The 19,702-nt window shown below is 38.9% G+C and overlaps 1 protein-coding gene across 2 annotated transcripts in view; it reads left to right on the forward strand.

Moving 5' to 3' along the window:
• The window catches only part of Nlg3 (Neuroligin 3), a 174,803-nt gene that overhangs the window by 135,312 nt on the left and 19,789 nt on the right, over positions 1-19,702 (forward strand). For both annotated transcript variants that reach the window (XM_064066407.1, XM_064066408.1), the window contains exons 3-5: positions 5,001-5,198; positions 10,273-10,533; positions 15,502-15,974. In XM_064066407.1, coding sequence (XP_063922477.1) covers positions 5,001-5,198; positions 10,273-10,533; positions 15,502-15,974 — 932 coding nt within the window. The remainder of the gene's footprint in view (positions 1-5,000; positions 5,199-10,272; positions 10,534-15,501; positions 15,975-19,702) is intronic.

The raw sequence follows: 19,702 nt of genomic DNA on the forward strand, positions 1-19,702 counted from the left end.
CTCGAAGTGAGCGGAGAGCATTGTGTGGAAAGTGGGCGCTTACGTCATAAACTCAGTGAAAGGAGTTTATCAGATGCTAAGTTATTTTTAATAGATGGAGCTTCACTTTCTCCGCGACGGCAAAAATCGGAAATTTACTAATACAGGGGTTGGAAAGTGAAGCTTTTAAATAACCATAAATCTCTCCGTCGTTCCAGTTAATGTCATACTTCTGCTTGCTTCGAACTTGCGCTTAGTGAAAGCAATAAAGGCATTCTAATGCGGCGTTTTGTTCAAACATGTAATTCAGTTGCTACGACCATTAAAGGCGTTCGTGCTCAAGGCCTACTACCAGATATCAATCATAATTACAAACGTGTAAAAAATGACTATTAAGGGGTCGGGTGAAAGTTTCAGGCGAGTTCATTCATTTAGCGGCTTTATCATTCACGATACCTTATTAAATATTGACACACATTAAAACACAAACACAAAAGCCTACTTTCGTAGTAACGACGCATACGAAAATCCTCAAGGTCGTTCGACGCCAACTCAGACGTTTTCCCTACATTTGCATAGTAAATGTGTCAAGTAATCAACTCAAACACGTTCATAAATAAATAAACCACAAAACACTCCCCATCATGTTCTAGTGCAAATTGTTTCAGGAAAACAAACACGAAGTGAGAAACTCGCACTCTCGGTGATCATTTAGACATACCTTAAGTGAATTTTTGTTCATGGCAGGAATTCCTCTAGACGGAATAATTTAGATAATGTAAGCGAAGAACTCTTTTAGAAAAATAGCATAAATTCCTGCTGCTTTTTCGAACACGTGAACAATTTTCCTGATCTTGCACCGTAATGTGGAGTTTGGAGTTGTTATCCTAATTGTCTTGTTTTCGATGTTCGGGAAAGAGCATTGTTATCGCTATATTTCGGCAAAGAGAACTTAAAACTTCCGGCTTGATGCAGTGCGAATTCCATTACCTATTCACCGAGCTGGTTGTGCGCGAAGTTCAGATTTGTCAGTCGTAATTGTTTCAAGCGCCAGTTTAACATCCGAACTAATTCCGCCCGACTTCACTTGGGAAATTAACATTTTCTGATTTTTACTTACCGTCGAAATATTTTTTTCGACCGGTACGCCGCCGTGACCTTGAGAAACGCCCGTTTTCTATCCGGTTCGGCTAAAAATGCCCCTTTTCTACTTTTTGCTTCGACGATAAAAATTCATTAGGTAATTATTTTTATGATACATCTGCGATGTATGTCGCTAGGGAACAAAAGCGTATGCAAATAGGTCGTTATTGTAATTAGTTAAACCTGTGGCCATGTAAATGGTAATAGTGGGCGAATCAAGTAATTATACAACTAGCGGCACGGCGACCTCTCCACTCCGCTCTTGTGCAAATACAATCATTCATCTCCCGTTCACTCAAATGAAGCTATTAAAAACATCCTATCGGCTGGAAAAAGCGCAGTGATACCGTTGTGTACACTGCCGTAATGCAAATTCTTCCATAAACAGTAACATCATACCGAGCAAGTTTGTTTTAATGAAAACTGGACGAAAACAAATAGGGATCGTATTTTGTTGAAACGCAGCCGAAAGGGAAAACTGGATGCTAAAAAAATATTTACGTGTTTAGATTTTAACAAAATGATATCGTCGTCCTGGAGGGATCTCAGTTGTTCATTACTGTGTTCACGTCCAAACGTACGTAATTTAACAAAAATAGCAAGCAAATTGTAGCTTGATGCAAAACTGGTGCAACTGCTGAGCGAGCAACCCGTCCTGTCAAAAATAAATTACGCACTTTTGAAACCAAGTGCAGAGATTACACAAAAAACAGAAATGGGCTTATTTTTCAATCGTTCACACCTACACCCCTCACTTTTGCTCTGGATTTCATTTCAAAGCGAAGAATTTTCCGAGTATCAAAATTTCCGTTTCTGGCGTTCTGATCGATGCCTCTTTAATGGTCGCCCAGAAAGCAAACCTGCAATTTCGGTTAATCAGTTCGCTTTTAAAGCAATACCTGCCTCAGTGTTCGAAATTCCCCTCAGCCGGAATTTTCCGTCTCGCTGCCGATCTCGGAATTTTCCTCAGATAACAAAGACATCGCACCGAACTTTGACGATAGTTTTCTTCCCTCACTACTTTTATTCGGCTTTTTCAGTTCGCGTCGAACTCGGCATTAAAGCCGCCCTCCTACCTGAGCTTAAAGTCAGACGTTACGTTCCTCCGACTAATTAAAATTAATCGCCACTGCAAATACCTAATTATCCCCGCCTTTTATTTAAATTTATCCCCGCAGGTAATCCACGCACGCCGCCACTAAACCGCAAACGACCTAATTGTAGTTTCACGGTCGGCATTGTTTAAAGAATTTAATATATCGCCGGTTCCCGTACAAAAGATCTTTGTTTTTGCCCTCGTAGATATTCTCTAGTGGCATGCCGAACAGAAACTTGAGCAATTTGCAAGTTCGCAACGTAGACACGTCGGAGAGCGCCGCCGCCGCTTTCTTCCCCCAAACTCCCAGACAAACGGTTACACATCATAAGTTGCGGAATGTCTTTAAACTCCTTTACCTACATCCACTTATGCGCCAGCAACATTCCACTTACGACTAAATGCTCTTCCTATCACAAACTCGCTCTACGTCAGATTCCAGATAGGAAATAAGGCTTTTATTGCGGGAAATCTTCCGGTGAATAATGACAGAGGTAAAGGGGTTAATTAATTTTATTTAGCACGCAAACACGGATACGCATCTCATCTATACCTCGTCAACCGTGATGAATTGTTGTCGACAACAATTTCCGCAAGCGTGTAGAAATTCCTCCTCGGGGGAGTTTTTGCCCTGCGATGGCGTTAAATGACTTAAGCCACCCAATATACTGTAGCTCTCGGGGCGAGCTAGAAGTAGGGTGTGCTTATTGTTCGGAGCTTGATTGATATAGGCTCAAGAGTATCGGTCGCGCAACATAAACACCGGTCTTGTTTCTGTGGATGAGGCTGCAAAGGGGTGTTTTTCCACCTACAAACTGTGATTGTTAGTTCTTAAGTGCGAATCCCTCGAGGCTAAACAAAGGACAAGCCTGTTATTCCATCGGCCGATTAGTAGTATTTACCGAGATTTAATAGACCTAAGCTCCTTGCTTCGAAATCTGCAGGGTATTCTTGTTCAGGCATCTAAATTTTATATGGAGGGGTTTAAACTATAACCCTTCGAGAACAATTTGAATAAGAAATTATAGTTTGCGCGGTTGGAACTTACGGCGCTCTTCATAAATGAATACATAAAGGTGACGTGTGAGCTTCCTCCGATGTTGCTTAGAGTGTGTTTTCAGCCGCCGAGCGGCGGCGTGATTAATCAGAAAAGAATTATCTCCGCCTCATTTCCATGTAAACAATCTCGCCGACCTAGCACTTTGTAAACTTTATCAAGGAAACACGGAGGTAAGCAAAGACTTCCTCTGTTTGGAAATTCCGAACTTAAGAAGGTCACCGGAACGCTGAAAGGAAGCCAGAAATAGAAAAGTCGAGCTCGGAAAAATTATCGTTTGCAAATTATATCCGGAGATAGATTAATTCGGCGACAGGAATTGATTTCCGTCCAATTATTTTTTTTCTTTTGGGGAGAGCCCGAGATGGTATTATGTATAAAGAAAGAAAAAGAATGTGATAATAATTCCCAACGATAACGATCACTTTTATTAGCATCGCGATCATTAGTGTCATTATTCATCCAATACAAAACAATCCCTCAATGTTCAACCGCAATACTACTTGTCTTCTATTTGCAAGATTGAATGTGTGCGAATAAAAAATCGTTGTGCTCAGCGTAATCGAACAGCCGATTATATAATTACACCAAGAAAAACCCGTCTTGTCTTGAAGCACGATGTTTTGTGATGTTTCGGTTCGTGAAAGCTCCCGTAATTTGAGTTATCGTCGAACATCTAGGGCCGCAGAGGTGAAAAACTCCCCTACCTGCGGACATAAAGACGTACGGATTATCATAAGGCTAAGCGCGCTTTCCCCCTTCGGCACGCACAAATTTTCCGTCGAGTTCGGAGAATTAAATTACGACTTTAAGAGAGTTCGCACAATTCCGAGCAAACAGCGTGTATGTAACTCCGTACATTAGGAGAATGCTAATGAAATATCTTTATTTATAGTATCGCCTCTTGTTTAACAGTCGTCGGGGGAGGTTTACTCGCCCCCGGGTTTGCTTAATTGTGGCACGATTAAGTGTGTAATCTCGGAGACGTTTCATGCAACTGGCGATGGCAGCCCTCTCCTAGGAACGTTCACACATTGCCCATCAATAATCTCAATGACAACCTAATTATATCCCTTGTCAGCGAGCAATTCCAGCAGGAATGCCTGCGAGGGATTGCTGGAACTATATTGAATATAGTACCAGCGAAAGTTGTGCCACTTTTAAGCGCCCAACTCCCGACACGTCTCCATTTTATTGCACGTGGAGTTATAATGAAATTCGGCGTTCTTATGTAAAACGACTCCGAGAGCCCAAATAACAGAAATTTTGTTGGTTTTTTATAACGCCGAAGAGATAAAAAAGTACAATATGTATCACTTAAGACTTTTTTTTCTCGCAGGCGCCATCTTGAATCTTTATGACTCTTAAAATAGCCAATAACTTTTTTATTACGCGTACCACCGTAATGAAATTCGGTAGTCGCGCGGTGAGCGAGTTAGAAAAATTGGAATTTTGGCGGAGTGGCGTTTATTAAATGAGCAAAAGGATATAGACGAGATCTGATTTACTTTTTCATAGGCCTCGACAGCGCCCGCTTAAATCGCTTCAGTTACGTATTAAACCGAGTCTCCCCTTTAAGCTCGGAACAATGGCGTCGGCGAACTTTTCCCAGAGATATATGTGAATTTTCCGCGAGACACTCTGTACAGATTTCCGTTCGCTGAATATTCGTTTCCACTACCCTGTCGCATTTTAGGCCACTTAATCCCTTTGTTTTCTTTTCAGGCTTCCTCAACGCAAACACAGATCCGTACTCCCGTTCTCCGGCCAACTACGGCCTCATGGACCAAATTGCCGCCCTCCACTGGATACAGGAAAACATCGCTGTATTTGGCGGAGATCCAACTAACGTTACCGTAGTAGGCCACGGAACCGGAGCGGCTTGCGTCAACTTCCTGTTAACGTCCAGCGCAGTTCCTGAAGGTATGTTTGAGTGTCGGAAGGGTTTTTATCTTGAAATACTGTAGCGGAGAAAACCGCAAAAAACAACCACAATTAAACGTCCCATCGATCGCGGGCTTGCAATTTTTTCGACGAAATTGCTCCTTCCGGAGGCTTGGGTCCAAAAGCGAGTATAAATATCTCATGGCGACGTGAAGTTTTAATCATCTCAATTTTTTCCTGAGGGTTTAGCTGGAAACTCAAAGGAAATGAAGACCCAAGTGATGAACTCAAACGTGTGCCTAAACATGACAGCGTAGCTGTTGAAACACGTCGACAACGTGTTTGAGTGTGTTCTAACCTAAAAATCTGCGAATCGTGACATCTCCCCCGGAACTCACGGGTCAATAACTCCCCCGCTTATTCCACCTGCATGGCTGTTTACATTTTACGAGAAATTTATGTATAAGCGAATTAAATAGACGATCGTTAATCCTGCGAAACAACATTAATCTTTGACCTTTTCCCCGCTACCCGCATTTACATAATTATATGGATATTCCTTAAAAATATGCAAACGGGTTTTTTGCAACACATTCGCCGGGAAAACGAAGTGATTGCTTAACGGCTGCTGGGGTGAAATTATTAGACCTTTACTGACTGGCTCTGCTGTCCATCAATTTGTATGGAACGTGAGAAGTATTTTTATAGAATATTTGTCACGAGGAGCTTAAAGATGAGTCAGTTCGGGTCAAAGAGGTTTGGGAAAGGTAAAAACACCGAAGGAATTCACAAAAAGTTTGACGGGGGAAATATTCACGTCGGATGCGAACACTTGAGAATAAATCTAGTGATAGAAAAGCGAGGAAAGAAGTCTGCGTGGGCCCGCAGTTGATGTGTTTTAGTTCTGCTGAATTAAAATCAGACCCTCGGATTTATCAAAAAAGGATTTTGACTTAATTCGAGAGAACGCTTTATTGGCACTTTTACACCTAATCAAAGTTGGACGTACAAAGTTTCGTACATATTTAAAAACCCAAAGAAAAATTAAGTAAAACTCGAGACTAATCAAGGTTTTAATTTTCCGACAAAAACTTTTAATGATTCCTCCGAGACGTCCTTGGGCGTCTTTCATACGTGAAAAAACAGATCTGGGCTTCCAGTTGCGATAATAAGACAAATTCGTTCTGTTTATTTTTCGATCAACAAACGAAACCATAATTGAGTTTCTTTGTACCGAAGATAAGACAGTTTTTTGCGGCTGCACGCTGTTCAATCTTTCAACATTGTCTTCTTCTTGTAGGAAACCGACGAGGAATTCAGCCAATGTAGCATATACTTTATAATTTATGGCGGCTTTGTAATCCTTGATAGATAACCTCCTTCGAGGACCTACTTGTAAAACAAAGTTCTTATTCCGCGAGCATCAAACCGTCGGAGCGGCCGTTTTGCTCTTTTACAGCGGCGCCGTTAAATTTCGAGACGTATAGAGCTCAATTTTATGTATCAAGAATTTAAAATGCCCTCCTTACACCATCTCCGACTTAAAATTTTACGTGTAGAAATTGCGGAAAAGGTGATTTATTTTCAACTTTGACACGAGCTGGATCGATCGCGCCACTAAATGAAATGATTGGAAAATTTACTTTTTGACGTCTTCGCGGGAGATCGCTTTCCACTGGCAATATATTACACGGTAAAATACAAACCGCATTGACGACATTGATTTCTTTATTACATTATACTGGAACTTAATAGCCTTCTTACGTCGGCCCCGACAAAATCATAATGAACGAAAAGAGGAATTTAAAACAATTTTCCACAAATTTGCTTCAGCGGAGAATTTTTGAGTTCAAAGGAATTCATTTAGCTACATCGGAAAAATAATAGCTTCCGCTTGCGCATGGTGTTATGTTTGGAAAAATTGAAAAGACTTCTTACAGGAGGGAATTGTGTTAGTGCATGAAAAGCGTAATCGCCGAGCGCTGCTCACAAAATAGATGACAACAAATAAAGCAGCCATTCAAGTTTGGTGTAACGAGAGGGCAATTTTCATCCAAGCTTAAGTGCATCCTGGCTTATAAGAGCGATCTTTAAACAGAAATAAAAATAACTTCAGTGCGAAATCAACGGTCTGCAGCCATTCTGACTGGTCTCTTTCGTTTTCTCTACAATCCGAATTAAAAACCAAAAAAAAAAAAAACAAGAATATCATCAATATCAGAAGAAACTACAAAAGAAACACATAACCAGACTAAGATAGAACAGAGATATTAAAAATAAGGCGAGATTCTTGATACAGAGAATAATTCCTATGAGAATAACTCCCTTTTGAACCGATCTGGCAGATTTTAATTTTATGTATAAAAATGGTGGATGCGCCGGGATAAAAATAATACTTTAAAACTGAGTATTTCAATCAAGAATTAGTGGCGTCTAGGCAGCATAAAGAAACAAAAACAAATCTGAGAAAATTTTGAATCGGATAAGGATATCTTGGGGCTAATTTAGACACCTTCAATATTCTACAAAAAAATGGTGGAGACGCCAGGTTAAAGATATACTTTTCTTCAGTGAATAAACAGAAAATTCGGTTTTTTTCTCTAGTCAAACGCCGCCGGTACAAACTACAGCTCGTTCCTTAACCCGGAGCGAATTAATTTTAAGACCTGACCAATGAATATCCTTAACACAGCACTTTTTAAGCCCTTAATCTCATCTCGAATGCAAATTCGCTCGTTCTACATCTAGCCATCGTATTAAAGCCAATATTCTGTTGATCGTGTCGTCTCGTTGGCGGCTCTCCTCATTGCGTCCTTAATTTTTTCCCCCCGACTTGCACTGATTTGAATGTCAATTACTTCATCCGGCATGAATCCGGCATTCACGACGAGCTCCAGTTTTGTCCTCCGCTGGGAAATTTAACTCAAAAATGAAGTTCTGACAAATACCCTACAAATACGCTGCCATTGTGCAAATGACGCCAATAGGGGCGTTACGACGAGGTTTCTTTAATTCGAAGAGATCTGCGTAAATGGCGCGGGGGTCAGCCGTGACAGCTGCCGGTTGCCACACTTCGGTTCCCCCTAATGTAAGGTTGGTTGCATACGCAACCTGAGGATATATATTTCGAGAAAATATTAAACTGCGTCTTTAGAGACTGCGCATAAATCAACGGTAATATGGGCCTATATTCAAGTCGATACCTCCTAAATACGTATCTATATTCAAACCAAATTGCGGTGCGCTATCTGGCGGCAGTAAATCAAACTATGGGCGTCTTGAAGCTCTGCCAACTGCCATTGTCCGTACCCCAGCCTGTAATTGACTTATTGGCCGGAAGTGAACTGACAACGATCGATAAGAAAACGCTCTTTGAAATGCCATCTTCAAGAAGGGCCGATGCTCATTTCAAATTGATTTTTAATGAAGCCGCTCGGACTTCCAAGAGCCGGAGAAGCTTCTTTATAAATTAATGTGCACGATTCGGGTTGGACGAAGGGAGAACTGGCCCCAGAAGGAATTTTCACCTGACACAAATTACCTTAACGAAAAGAAAAAAATCGGGTAATTTTGAGTTTTACGTTACGGAAATATATTTGGCGTTTCACGCTTGAATTTAATTTATTGATAGTTTTATAAAACACCAGCAAAAACACATATACAATGCCACTGACACAAATACAACAAACGTAACGAATTTATAGATCTGAAAATGAATTAATAATTCTAATTGCGTTGATAACATGCCATTAAATCAGTTAAATATATAATGAACTCAAAATAAATAAAACACTATGTTTGCTTCAAATTCCATAATTTTACAAACATGATTAAATTTTCCGCCTCGCCGCTACTCTATAAACCCATCTATCACCTGAATTATAATTTTGTATATTCCGTTTGACGTTTGAAAGAAAACATGTTGATGTGTGAAAATTTATCACTCTCAAACAAGCTGCGTCAAAGAACGTATTCGGGAAAGTGTGTCACCGCCGGCACGTAGACATTAACCTCTATAATAAAAACCCGCCGGAAAAAAATTAAAAATTCGACGCCTGGAAATGAAAACGGCCCTGTTTTCCAATTTATGAAGTCGTTCGCGCGACGACATCTGCTTGCCGAGCAGATTTGACCGAGAAATACCGATCTACACTTAATATTTTAAGAAGAACGGTTTGACGAGCGCTGACTAAGTGGTTCTCGCGGACGTCTGGTAATAATATTTGCAGACGGGCCCGAATCGATTATCTCGCCTTTTTTGCGAAAAAGACAAGAGATTGTGTCCTCTTGTTGTCTCAAAACTTCACTTCTTTTTCGCTGTCGCTTAAATCGGTCCTTTGGTCGTATCTTTTTGATTACTTGCCACTTTTCAATTGTAAATTGCTTTATAATGAACTTTCTGTGAGTTGAGGGGACGTATTTAACCATCTCTCGGTATCTCTTTTATTTTTACGACCTTGTCGTTTATTTTTACGACGGCAATTGTCGACTTTAATAACGTATTATTTTCGAAACCGTCCCCACCGGTGGAAATTAAAAACGATCTTGACTTGAATTATAATTAGCCGGTGCAAGTTAGTTCGCCTGAAAATTGCTGAAATGTGTGTCTGGAGTGCGCGATTCATTTCCTTAATTTCGGCGGACGCGGCGAGGATGCGCCGACCTACATGTTTTAATTATGTAAGCAAAAAGCTTCATTTTTCAGGGTGACGCGAATTCGTTTTTATCCGGACTAATCCGGGCCGCGTCATTAGCGAGACCGGAAAACGTTCGCGCACTGCAATTACGTGGAGAAGCAACACTTCATTGTGTTCTACAACAAACAACAAAAAAATTAATAATTCCCGAAAAGAACTAAACAAATTTGCCAAATCTGGATTGTCAAGCCCGCGATTGAACCTCTCCCGCCGCCACTTCACCTTCCTCCCCCGAAACCGCCGTCCCCGCGCCCATTTCCCGCTGCAAGACAAATGCAAATGTCTCCTTATTGCATCACGCCGACTGCCTCGTCGGTCTTCCGAGAGCAATTCCATTAAAACTCGTCGCTAATGGATAAAATCAACAACGGCCCTCGCGTTTTCCTGGTCGATCGCTCCAATTAACGGCGTTGCAGGTGTGCTGTTCCACCGGGCCATCCTCATGTCGGGATCGGCCCTCTCCCCTTGGGCGTTGATCCAGGAGCCGTCCCGATACGCCGCTCAAGTGGCCATCCACGCGAACTGCTCACCAGAACTGCCACATCCCCACCTGCTCAAGTGCCTTCGAGAGAGACCCCTGGAAACGCTCCTGTCTACGCCCGTCATCGCGCCCGAATTCGCCTTCGCCTTCGGGCCGAGCGTCGACGGGGTTGTCATCGACACGGGAGAACCACCAGGTGAGTCCCAGCAGAACACAAAACAAAAGTTAGTTTGTCGCAGGGAATGCACGTACAATTTTTTCCACGACCAGATACAAATACAGGCTTTTTATAAATGATATTTGTAACCTGTCATTTAAAGCTGTCGTTTTTATTGCTTCAACGTTTTTCAAGTGTGAATTAATTCTCGTTGGTCCAAGCTCAAAACAACAAAACAGTCGTTTTCAAAACTCATTAGAGGCTCACATTAGAGATGTAATTACAAATTTGTTCGAACTGGCAGTGTCAACAAAAGGAAATCTCGTGGAAGATCTTCAGTATCTGAGGAAGTTGTTGATGATTTGAGACGACTTGAGCATAACACGTAAATATCTTTGATAAAATTTCTTTAGTAGTCAGGAGTTCCTATTGCAGCATAAAATTGAACAAGGGGATTAATGAATGGATTACAGAACACTTTTGAAATTAAAAAGAGAGTGAACATGTGTCTTGAACAAAATGGTGAACAGTTTCACTAGTTACCGTGATGTTTAACTGCGATAAATTTGTTTCTTTTTATTGTAATGAATTAGTTTTATTTTTTACAAAGGTATGAATCATTTAGGCAACCAGTTATACAGATGCGTGTGGTATTTATCGTGCGCCCTTGGGCATTTAGTAAGGTCCAAACTGAGAGACGGCACTTGTTCATGACCTACTTTGACGCTATAATCATTTACAGAAACATTTTAATAGTCAAGATATTTATATTTTTAAGATCAAAATACAAATACAAAAGTCAGGGTCACGAGTGAAAATTTTCGGCTCGGTTTTCTCTATTATTCGAAGGGCTATCGCAACAGCAATTGGAGGTTCAGAACCTACGGAAAATTCTCCACTTACTGTCAGTTCTATTAGCGCATATTAAGGAAAAGTTTCGGCGTTTAGTCCAAAGGTAAACCGATTATTCGGCGGAAATTGCGGAATCCACTCGATAATTTTACGGAATAGGCCGCAAACGGGATGGGAGCTGATTGGGTTCAAAGGGACGAACCGTTCGAACGAGAAAATGCTTCGCGATTGATTGTATAGTTGAGAGGTGTTTTATTAACAGACAAGGTATTTAACACCGACATATCAAAAGGTGTTTAGAGGGTGTTTTGATGTACACTAGTCGCATTACATTCTAAACGTTTATCCGTTGGGAATGTAGTTTTTATCGTTTTCGGGTCGGTGTTGTGGCAATACGCCCTCTTGTTTGTACGTCACAGTCTTCACATGTCAACAGATATCCCAAATATTATTCTGACTTTGATGTTATTGTGATTCTTTTGTTTCCTTGTTTTTCACACGCTGTTCTCTCAGTCGCGAATGTAATAAAACTCGCATTTGTTTGTTCGGCGTGGCACAGTTTTAATTCTCGTTGTGAAATATAATCGAAGAAACACTTTTTACCAATCAAAAAAATCAATATTCGCTCCCTCCCTTTGCCTAACTTAAAATGATTAAAAATTGTAATTTTCCAAAAAGCCAAAAAAACACTGGGATCAGGATCAAAGAGTGTTTAAAAAACACATTGCAAACGCGATTTAATAGTTGGAAAAATAACGAAATTACTTGCAGTTTTCCTACAAACTTTGTTTCCTCGTTACATCTGTTTCTCACTTCGACCTTGACATTCTCGAAATTTATTAACCCCAAACTGACCCTTGTGTACCGAAACAGTGGAATTGAAATTTTTGTTAAAAAATGGTGGAGGCGCCGGGCTAATAAATATTTTGAAAAACAATTATTTAAAATATTTTGAAGACACTTCTAGTTGAAATAGTATAAATAAATCTGAGAAGAGACCAGAAATTTTTAGATGGGTTTAATCGACTTTAGTACTTTGAAAATAATGCGTTTTTCTCTGTTGCTTGAAGAACAACGGTGAAAATAAGCACAGTTTCGTAATCCTAACAAAATTATGTATAAGAATGATTTTTTTGCCGTCAAAGTAACCAACACCGATTTTTTTTAGGTAAAATCTTTGAAGGCACCGGGAGAGGATATATAAAAAAATATTTTAAAGCTGTTTGAAAAAGTGGCTTTCAGAATATTTTCTTTTGATGAATTTATAAATTTTTTTCACAATTTCATCATCTAACTTAATTAACAAGATCACCCCAAACTGGAACCGAAATTATACAAATCGTTTTTGAATCGATTTAATAAAATGTAATTCCTATTGAAACAAGTTCTTTTCTCTGTTGTTTTCTGAGATACAGTGAAAATAAGAATGGATTAGTGATACTCAGAAAATTTCCACCGGGAATGATACCGTTTTGTACCGAAACAGTGGAATTGAAATTTTTGTTAAAAAAAGGTGGAGACACCGGGCTAATAAATATTTTGAAAAACAATTATTTAAAAAAATTTGAAGACACTTTTAGTTGAAATAGTATAAATAAATTTGAGAAGAGGCCAGAAATTTCTTTAAATATCTTCAAATGTATTTAAAATAATATAGCAAACGCTGATTTGAACCGTAATAAATCCAGCTCTTTTTAGATGGGTTTAATCAACTTTAGTACTTTGAAAATAATGTGTTTTTCTCTGTTGCTTGAAGAACAACGGTGAGAATAAGCACAGTTTCATAATCCTAACAAAATTATGTATAAGAATGATTTTTTTTGCCTTCAAAGTAACCAAAACCGATGTTTTTCAAATAAAATCTTTGAAGGCACCGGGAGAGGATATATAAAAAAAAATATTTTAAAGCTGTTTGAAAAAGTGGCTTTTAGAATTTTTTTTTTTTTTGATGAATTGATAAATTTTTTTCACAATAATCGGAGAAACATTTTTTACCAATCAAAAAAATCAATATTCGCTCCCTCTCTTTGCCTAACTTAAAATGATTAAAAATTGTAATTTTCCAAAAAACCAAAAAAACACTGGGATCAGGATCAAAGAGTGTTTAAAAAACACATTGAAAACACGATTTAATAATGAAAGTTGGAGAAATAACGAAATTACTTGCAGTTTTCCTACAAACTTTGTTTCCTCGTTACATCTGTTTCTCACTTCGACCTTGACATTCTCGAAATTTATTAACCCCAAACTGACCCTTGTGGCGCACCAAACATTACTTGTTAAAAATGAATGCCCTTTTTCGCAGCAACAAAACCCTACATGTTTTTATGTTTCTCTTTAATATCCCAGCATAAAGTCAGCTCTGTTGCTGCATTTTTATTTATTCAATAGACATGAAAGCCATCCTTTTTTTACCGCTAGATAGAAAACCGCATCAAAATTAAACCAGCATGTATTTTACATTCGCGTTTCATTAAAACTCAGGATTAGCGACATTTAAATTAACAAGAGCAGGTAGAGTACCTCGCTGCAGACATAATTTATTAATAATTAACTAGCCGCTGCAGCGAAAATGACAATTTCGTTTGAAGAGCATTCAGTTTATTATCCGCCTTGACTAATCTAATCAAAATTAATACGACAAAACTTTATTTATAACCCAGAGGGTAGCATCTGAATTGATTGCCCCCATTATTTATATCGACACCCCACACAAGATTAGTCGAAAGGTCAGGCGGCGGAAGAAATATAAATTTTACTTTATTTCTTAGACAAGATTAAGTAAGAGCGAAATCAAGCTCGAGCTCGACTCTCCTTCATTGCACCTCCTCTAACTCGTTCTAATTCCGCACCAGAAAAATTGAATTAGCTCTAATTAATTGTAACACTGCTGAAATATCGCGGGGGCGCTGCAACTTCCTTTAGCTCCTTGTGTTTGTTGGAACTTTAGTAAGCCAGAAGTCACGAAATTAGATCAAACAACTAAACCTTTGAAGTCGCTCGTTTTATACCCTCGGAATGATAATTCAAATCGAGGGATATTTGCACACAGAAACAATAAAAGCCATTTTTAAAACTATTCGTTACGGTATTGATTTAAGAGGATTACTTTAGATTTAAGCTCGACCCGGCACCTCCGCCATTTTTCGATTCTTTCAGAAATATTTATTTTGCTAAATTTGCGTGTTCGTTGTTTGTTTCTCCCCGGGCAAAATCGTCGTTCCAAACAAACATTGTGGTAAAGAACCCGCTTATTTTTTTATAATTTGTCCGACAAATTAAACTCAACAATCGTCTCTTGTGTCACAGTTGAACGCTTCGAGGTGCGAATTTTCTTGCTGAATAAAATCGGGCTGATAATTCGCGAATTACAGCGAGGGCGATGAATTAATTTTGATGGAAGGGTGCGCTCGATGTTAACTAGCACGACTGAAATTCCGCTGAAAATATAGAGAATCCCATGTTTTATTGGTTGTTCCGAGCGTCGTAAAATCTATAAACTATCATTTGGGGCACTTATCCAGTCGGCCTAATTAATTTAACTGAGCTGTAACTAACAGTTGAATGTGTTTAAAGCAGTTTACTCGCACTCACTGCGAAAATTTAACATTTAGCAATAACATTGTGCGATTCTAATTAAGTCACATTTCAAATAGACCGATGTATCAAAGGGAAAGGTTTTGCTTTAAGGACATTAATTATACAGAAGTTGTTCTAGTGCTATTCACGGAACGTCTGACAAATTGGACCGAAATGTAGTGATGAAAGATGCTGTCTGCGACCAAGATAATCGATAGCATTCAGTGGTTCAAAGGTACTTTTTACACAAGGGCAATTAATTTTTAAGCGGAAACAAGATTTTTAATTTCCACTGCTAAACAAAGATAAATATTTGCAACATTCGAATTTCGCTTCCAATTAATACTGCTGTTAAATGTGAGCAATTTTGAAGAAAAAAGGAAATAAAACAGTACTAACAATAACAAACGGAATGAGTAAACAAAAACACATCTATAAACTCGTAGAACAACAAAGTATATTTTTGCAAAGCAACAAATTCATTTCATAAAGTAGTCGCGTCGTCGATTTATAAACACTTTTATGTTGTTTCTCAGCGACGTTAATTGCGATGGTACAGTTATTCTGTTTTTCCAGGCGACAACCCCCACTACAACGAATTCGACGCGAACAAGCCAGTGAAGACCGAAACTCACAACGCCATCAACATCCTGAACAACGTCCTCTTGCGCAAATCGGTCGTTTCCAAGCTGTCACGCTACGATTTGCTCTTGGGCGTCGTGAAAGCGGAAGCGTACTTCGCCTTCAACGGCGAAGACGTCCAATACGGGATCGAGGCCGACCGGCGCTCCAAGATCCTCCGCACTTTCGTCAGGAACACGTACAGCTATCACCTTTCCGAAATCCTGGCGACGATAGTTAATGAATACACGGATTGGGAAAGACCCGTTCAGCATCCGATCAATATCCGAGATGAGACTCTGGAAGCATTGTCGGATGCACAATACGTGGCACCGGTCGTGCATACCGCCGATCTGCATTCCGCCGAGCACAGGAACTCTTTTCTGTACGTCTTCGATTACCAGACCAAGGGCGGAGACTACCCGCAGGTAAGGAGCGTTGCGGTCGCACAAATGGCGCAGTCGGTAGGATGCGATTTTTTCAACCAAATCCGAATAGAAATCACGGCGCACATTATTTAGATAATCCTTGCAACAGCTAGAAAACTCGAGTGTGTTGCCCCTGAATAAATATTTTCGTAATAAATACAAAGCAAACTCGCGCTGCCAGTATATTCAAATTTCACCGAGTGCCCTCCGGCGAATTCGTCTCGTCTGGAAGAGAATCCATTCTCGTAACAACGCCTGGCCTCCGTTTTAATCCACATAATGCGCTTCGAAATGCATTTAGAACATTCTACAAACCCTTACACTACTAAAGCCGCTTTCTACGCCCACGACAAGAATTTCATCTGGCTTTGTTAAAAATTTCCGAACGCATTTATATCAGAGGGCCTTTGAAGACCTCGCATGATTAGTCGGCGCTCGCGCCAAATATTTTCGGCGCTTTTTTCCGCCTGTATTTTTAGCAAGCTCTGTCTCACACCTAATTGTTTCCCGTTTCCGCCCTACATAAATCTCGTATTATTCGTTGCGGATGTTCGCGCTGTGAAACAAAAACACATAAATCCGAAGAATTTCCATAACTGGAATCTAACCGCCGTGTTTCCGAAGTTTGGACATTAACGGTGGTAGCGACTGCATTCTTACCTTGCCGGCGGGGTGGATTTGGGTGCATTTGCGTTGATTCTTTCAGGGAAGAACCGAGGAAATATGATTTATCGCCGAAATTTGTAGGGGGAAGAAAAATGTGTTATAGCGATGTTTCAGCCGCGTCTGACCGAGTTTAGAAAAATGGATTCGGAGCGAAGACCTGCGGCGGGGTTGAGCCAAAATGCTCTTTTAATTATTGTTTTACGGGCCAGCGAGTTGCGAGCTCGGGAAAACCGACAAACAACCCCAAATATTTATCATTGAGAAAAAAGCTATGCTTGATTTTTTAAATAGGAAGCACTTGACCATCGAACACACATTTGACGCCATTTTTGTAATTACGCACTGCCCCATAACACTGTCATCCTTATGATTATGCCAGGTCAGGTCAGATGAAGCAAAGTCAGGTCAAGTTACGTTGTATGGTTAGTTTTATCAAAAACTTTAAATAACTTAAATAAAGTCAGCTTATGTTAAGTAAAAACAAGTCAGGTCACATTAAGTAAAGTCAGGTCAGATCAGATTAGTCAACATTTGATTAGTTTCCCTTTGAACTAAGAGAGCTTAAACTATAACAGAAATTTGTACAGTTTAAAATTACATTTTTTACATTTTTTCCTAATCTACATCACAAAGATTTTTTGTGTTATTTTTTTGGGACTCCCGAAACCCCCGTACATAACGTACCGAAGAGTTCATTTGCCATTTTCCAGAGACGGTATAAGTGATCAAAATGTAATAAAAAGAGACGATTTAAAAAACAACAAAAAGGAGATAGAAGGGGCCACGAAAAAAACGACAAAAACATGGCAAAAAGACCAAAAAAAAGTGAAAAAAGACACAAAAATAGCAGCCACCAAAAAATGGGAAAAATGGGATTTGAAGAATGAAAGTATAAAAAGTACCAAAAAAGGCCCAAAAAGCTACAAAAACTTGTCGGAGAACATTTAGCCGGTAGTTGTATTAATAAAATAATGTTCATTTTCGTTCGTGAGTAACGATGGTCCCTGTCAGGATATGGATTATTCTGCTTTTTAACATCTGGGGATTACCGGCATGCGACAACTTCAAATTGTAAATATCTCATGCTATTGTACTATTATGTGTCTCGTTATTGTCAATAATATTTTATAAATTAGAATGAAATTTCCAAAACTATACTAGTCCCATCCACCTGCCCTCTATTTTCTTAGAGAGATCTCATTAGCCAAAATCAGTCTTATCATAGCAAGTACTAACCCCGCCCACCCACCCTCTATTTTCTTAGAGGGTACGTCATTTGCCAAAATCAGTCTTATCCCAACTAGTAGCTACTAAGATAAAACTGATTTGAATGACACACCCTCTTAGAAAAGAGAGGGTGGGTGGGCGGGGCTAGTACCTGCTAAGATAAGACTGAGTTTGGCTAATGAGATACCTTCTAAGAAAATAGAGGGCAGGTGGGCGGGGCTAGTACCTCTATTTTGTTAGAGGGTTTTGCAAAAATTGATCTTAGATTAGCAGGTACTAATCCCGCCCACCCACCCTCAATTTTCTTAGAAGGTATCTCATCGGCCAAAATCAGTCTAACCCTGGCAGATACTAGGCCCACCCACCCACCCTCACTTTTCTTAGGGAGTATGTGATGTGCCAAAATAAGTTTTATCTTAGCAGATACTGATGATGACTGTTATGCTTTAATGAATTTTTCTTTTGTTGGTTTTGTTTTTGTTGTAATTGATAAAATGTTTTTTTGGTTTATTTGTTAATGAAAAATAACAGTTTGACATTATTAATAATAATGTAAAACCACTAATGACTACTGGTTGTTATCGTTATTGCCCGAAAAAAATAAAAGACGTATATATAATATGTAATAAAAAAGGCGATTAAAACGATAAAAAAAGGTGACAAGAAAAAAAAAATGATAAGAAATGTGTAAAAAGACGACCAAGAAATTTAAAAAGACCAAAAAAGACGACCAAAAAATTTAAAAAGGCCAAAAAGACGACAAAAGAAAACCAAAAAAAAAGTAAAAAAAAGGGTCACCAAAACGTGCGACAAGAAGTGGCAACGATAAAAAATGATACTGCAAAAATGAAAGTATAAAAAGTGTCAAAGAAAACAAAAAAACACGACAAAAAATAATGACAAAATATGTTATAAAAACGAACTAAAAGAAATCGTTGAAAAAAAAGACAACAAAAAAATGGCTAAGAAAATGCGATGAAAATACGTCAAAAAACTACTAAAAAACTCCAAAAAACTGGTATTGATTCAAATTAGAGTAAACAAATGAGAAAAAAAGATGAAAAAGAATCATAAAATCTAAAAAAATTGGTAACACAAACTATAACAGAAATTTGTACAGTTTTTTACATCATGACACTATTTGGGTAGGTAACAGAATTAAGCATGTCAATTTTGACAATAAGAAGTAAGCTATGCTACCGTTCTACCAATTTCAAGCATAATTTGTTCATATCAGCTGAAACTACTTGTTGATGACGTTGTACATTATTATCAGTACATGCTTAACTTTGACTTTTTATGTCAATACATCGATAGAATTTGACTATTAAGCACATACAGATGCTGGTTGACCGAAGAATCGGCAGCAACAGATAAAAAGTATGCAGTTGTGTTAAAAGAAAATGGAATTTGGTTGATTTTTGCCACCAAAAAAACAGAAAAACCATTTATCAATTAGGCTACAACATTATTTTGGGTAAGTAGGGTGGGGACCAACTTTAAATTTGAAAAGGGGGCTGTGAATTTTTAGTTAGGCCATTAAAATTTAAATCACGTCGTATCAGCAACACAATTTAATTACTCTAGAATAAACCTTCTAACGGTTCTTAGAATAGTTGAGTCTTTTCTTGTACCTCTGTGTACAAAAAGTTTTCTCAAAAACATCAAGTAACTGAAATCAAATAAAGCGCAACCGATCGCAAAATTAATTGCAATACACTCGGGTTCAGTATACACGATGATCAAATAGCAGCTAGCGACGAAAACTATCAAATCAATAACCCCAACCAAGTTAGAGTTTCCACTCCAATTACTTGCAACATGTCAGGTTATTC

The sequence above is a fragment of the Zophobas morio genome, unplaced genomic scaffold, assembly GCF_036711695.1.
Source record: "Zophobas morio isolate AGI-343-1 ecotype UQ-CSIRO unplaced genomic scaffold, CSIRO_AGI_Zmor_V1 ptg000028l, whole genome shotgun sequence".
Taxonomy (NCBI): domain Eukaryota; kingdom Metazoa; phylum Arthropoda; class Insecta; order Coleoptera; family Tenebrionidae; genus Zophobas; species Zophobas morio.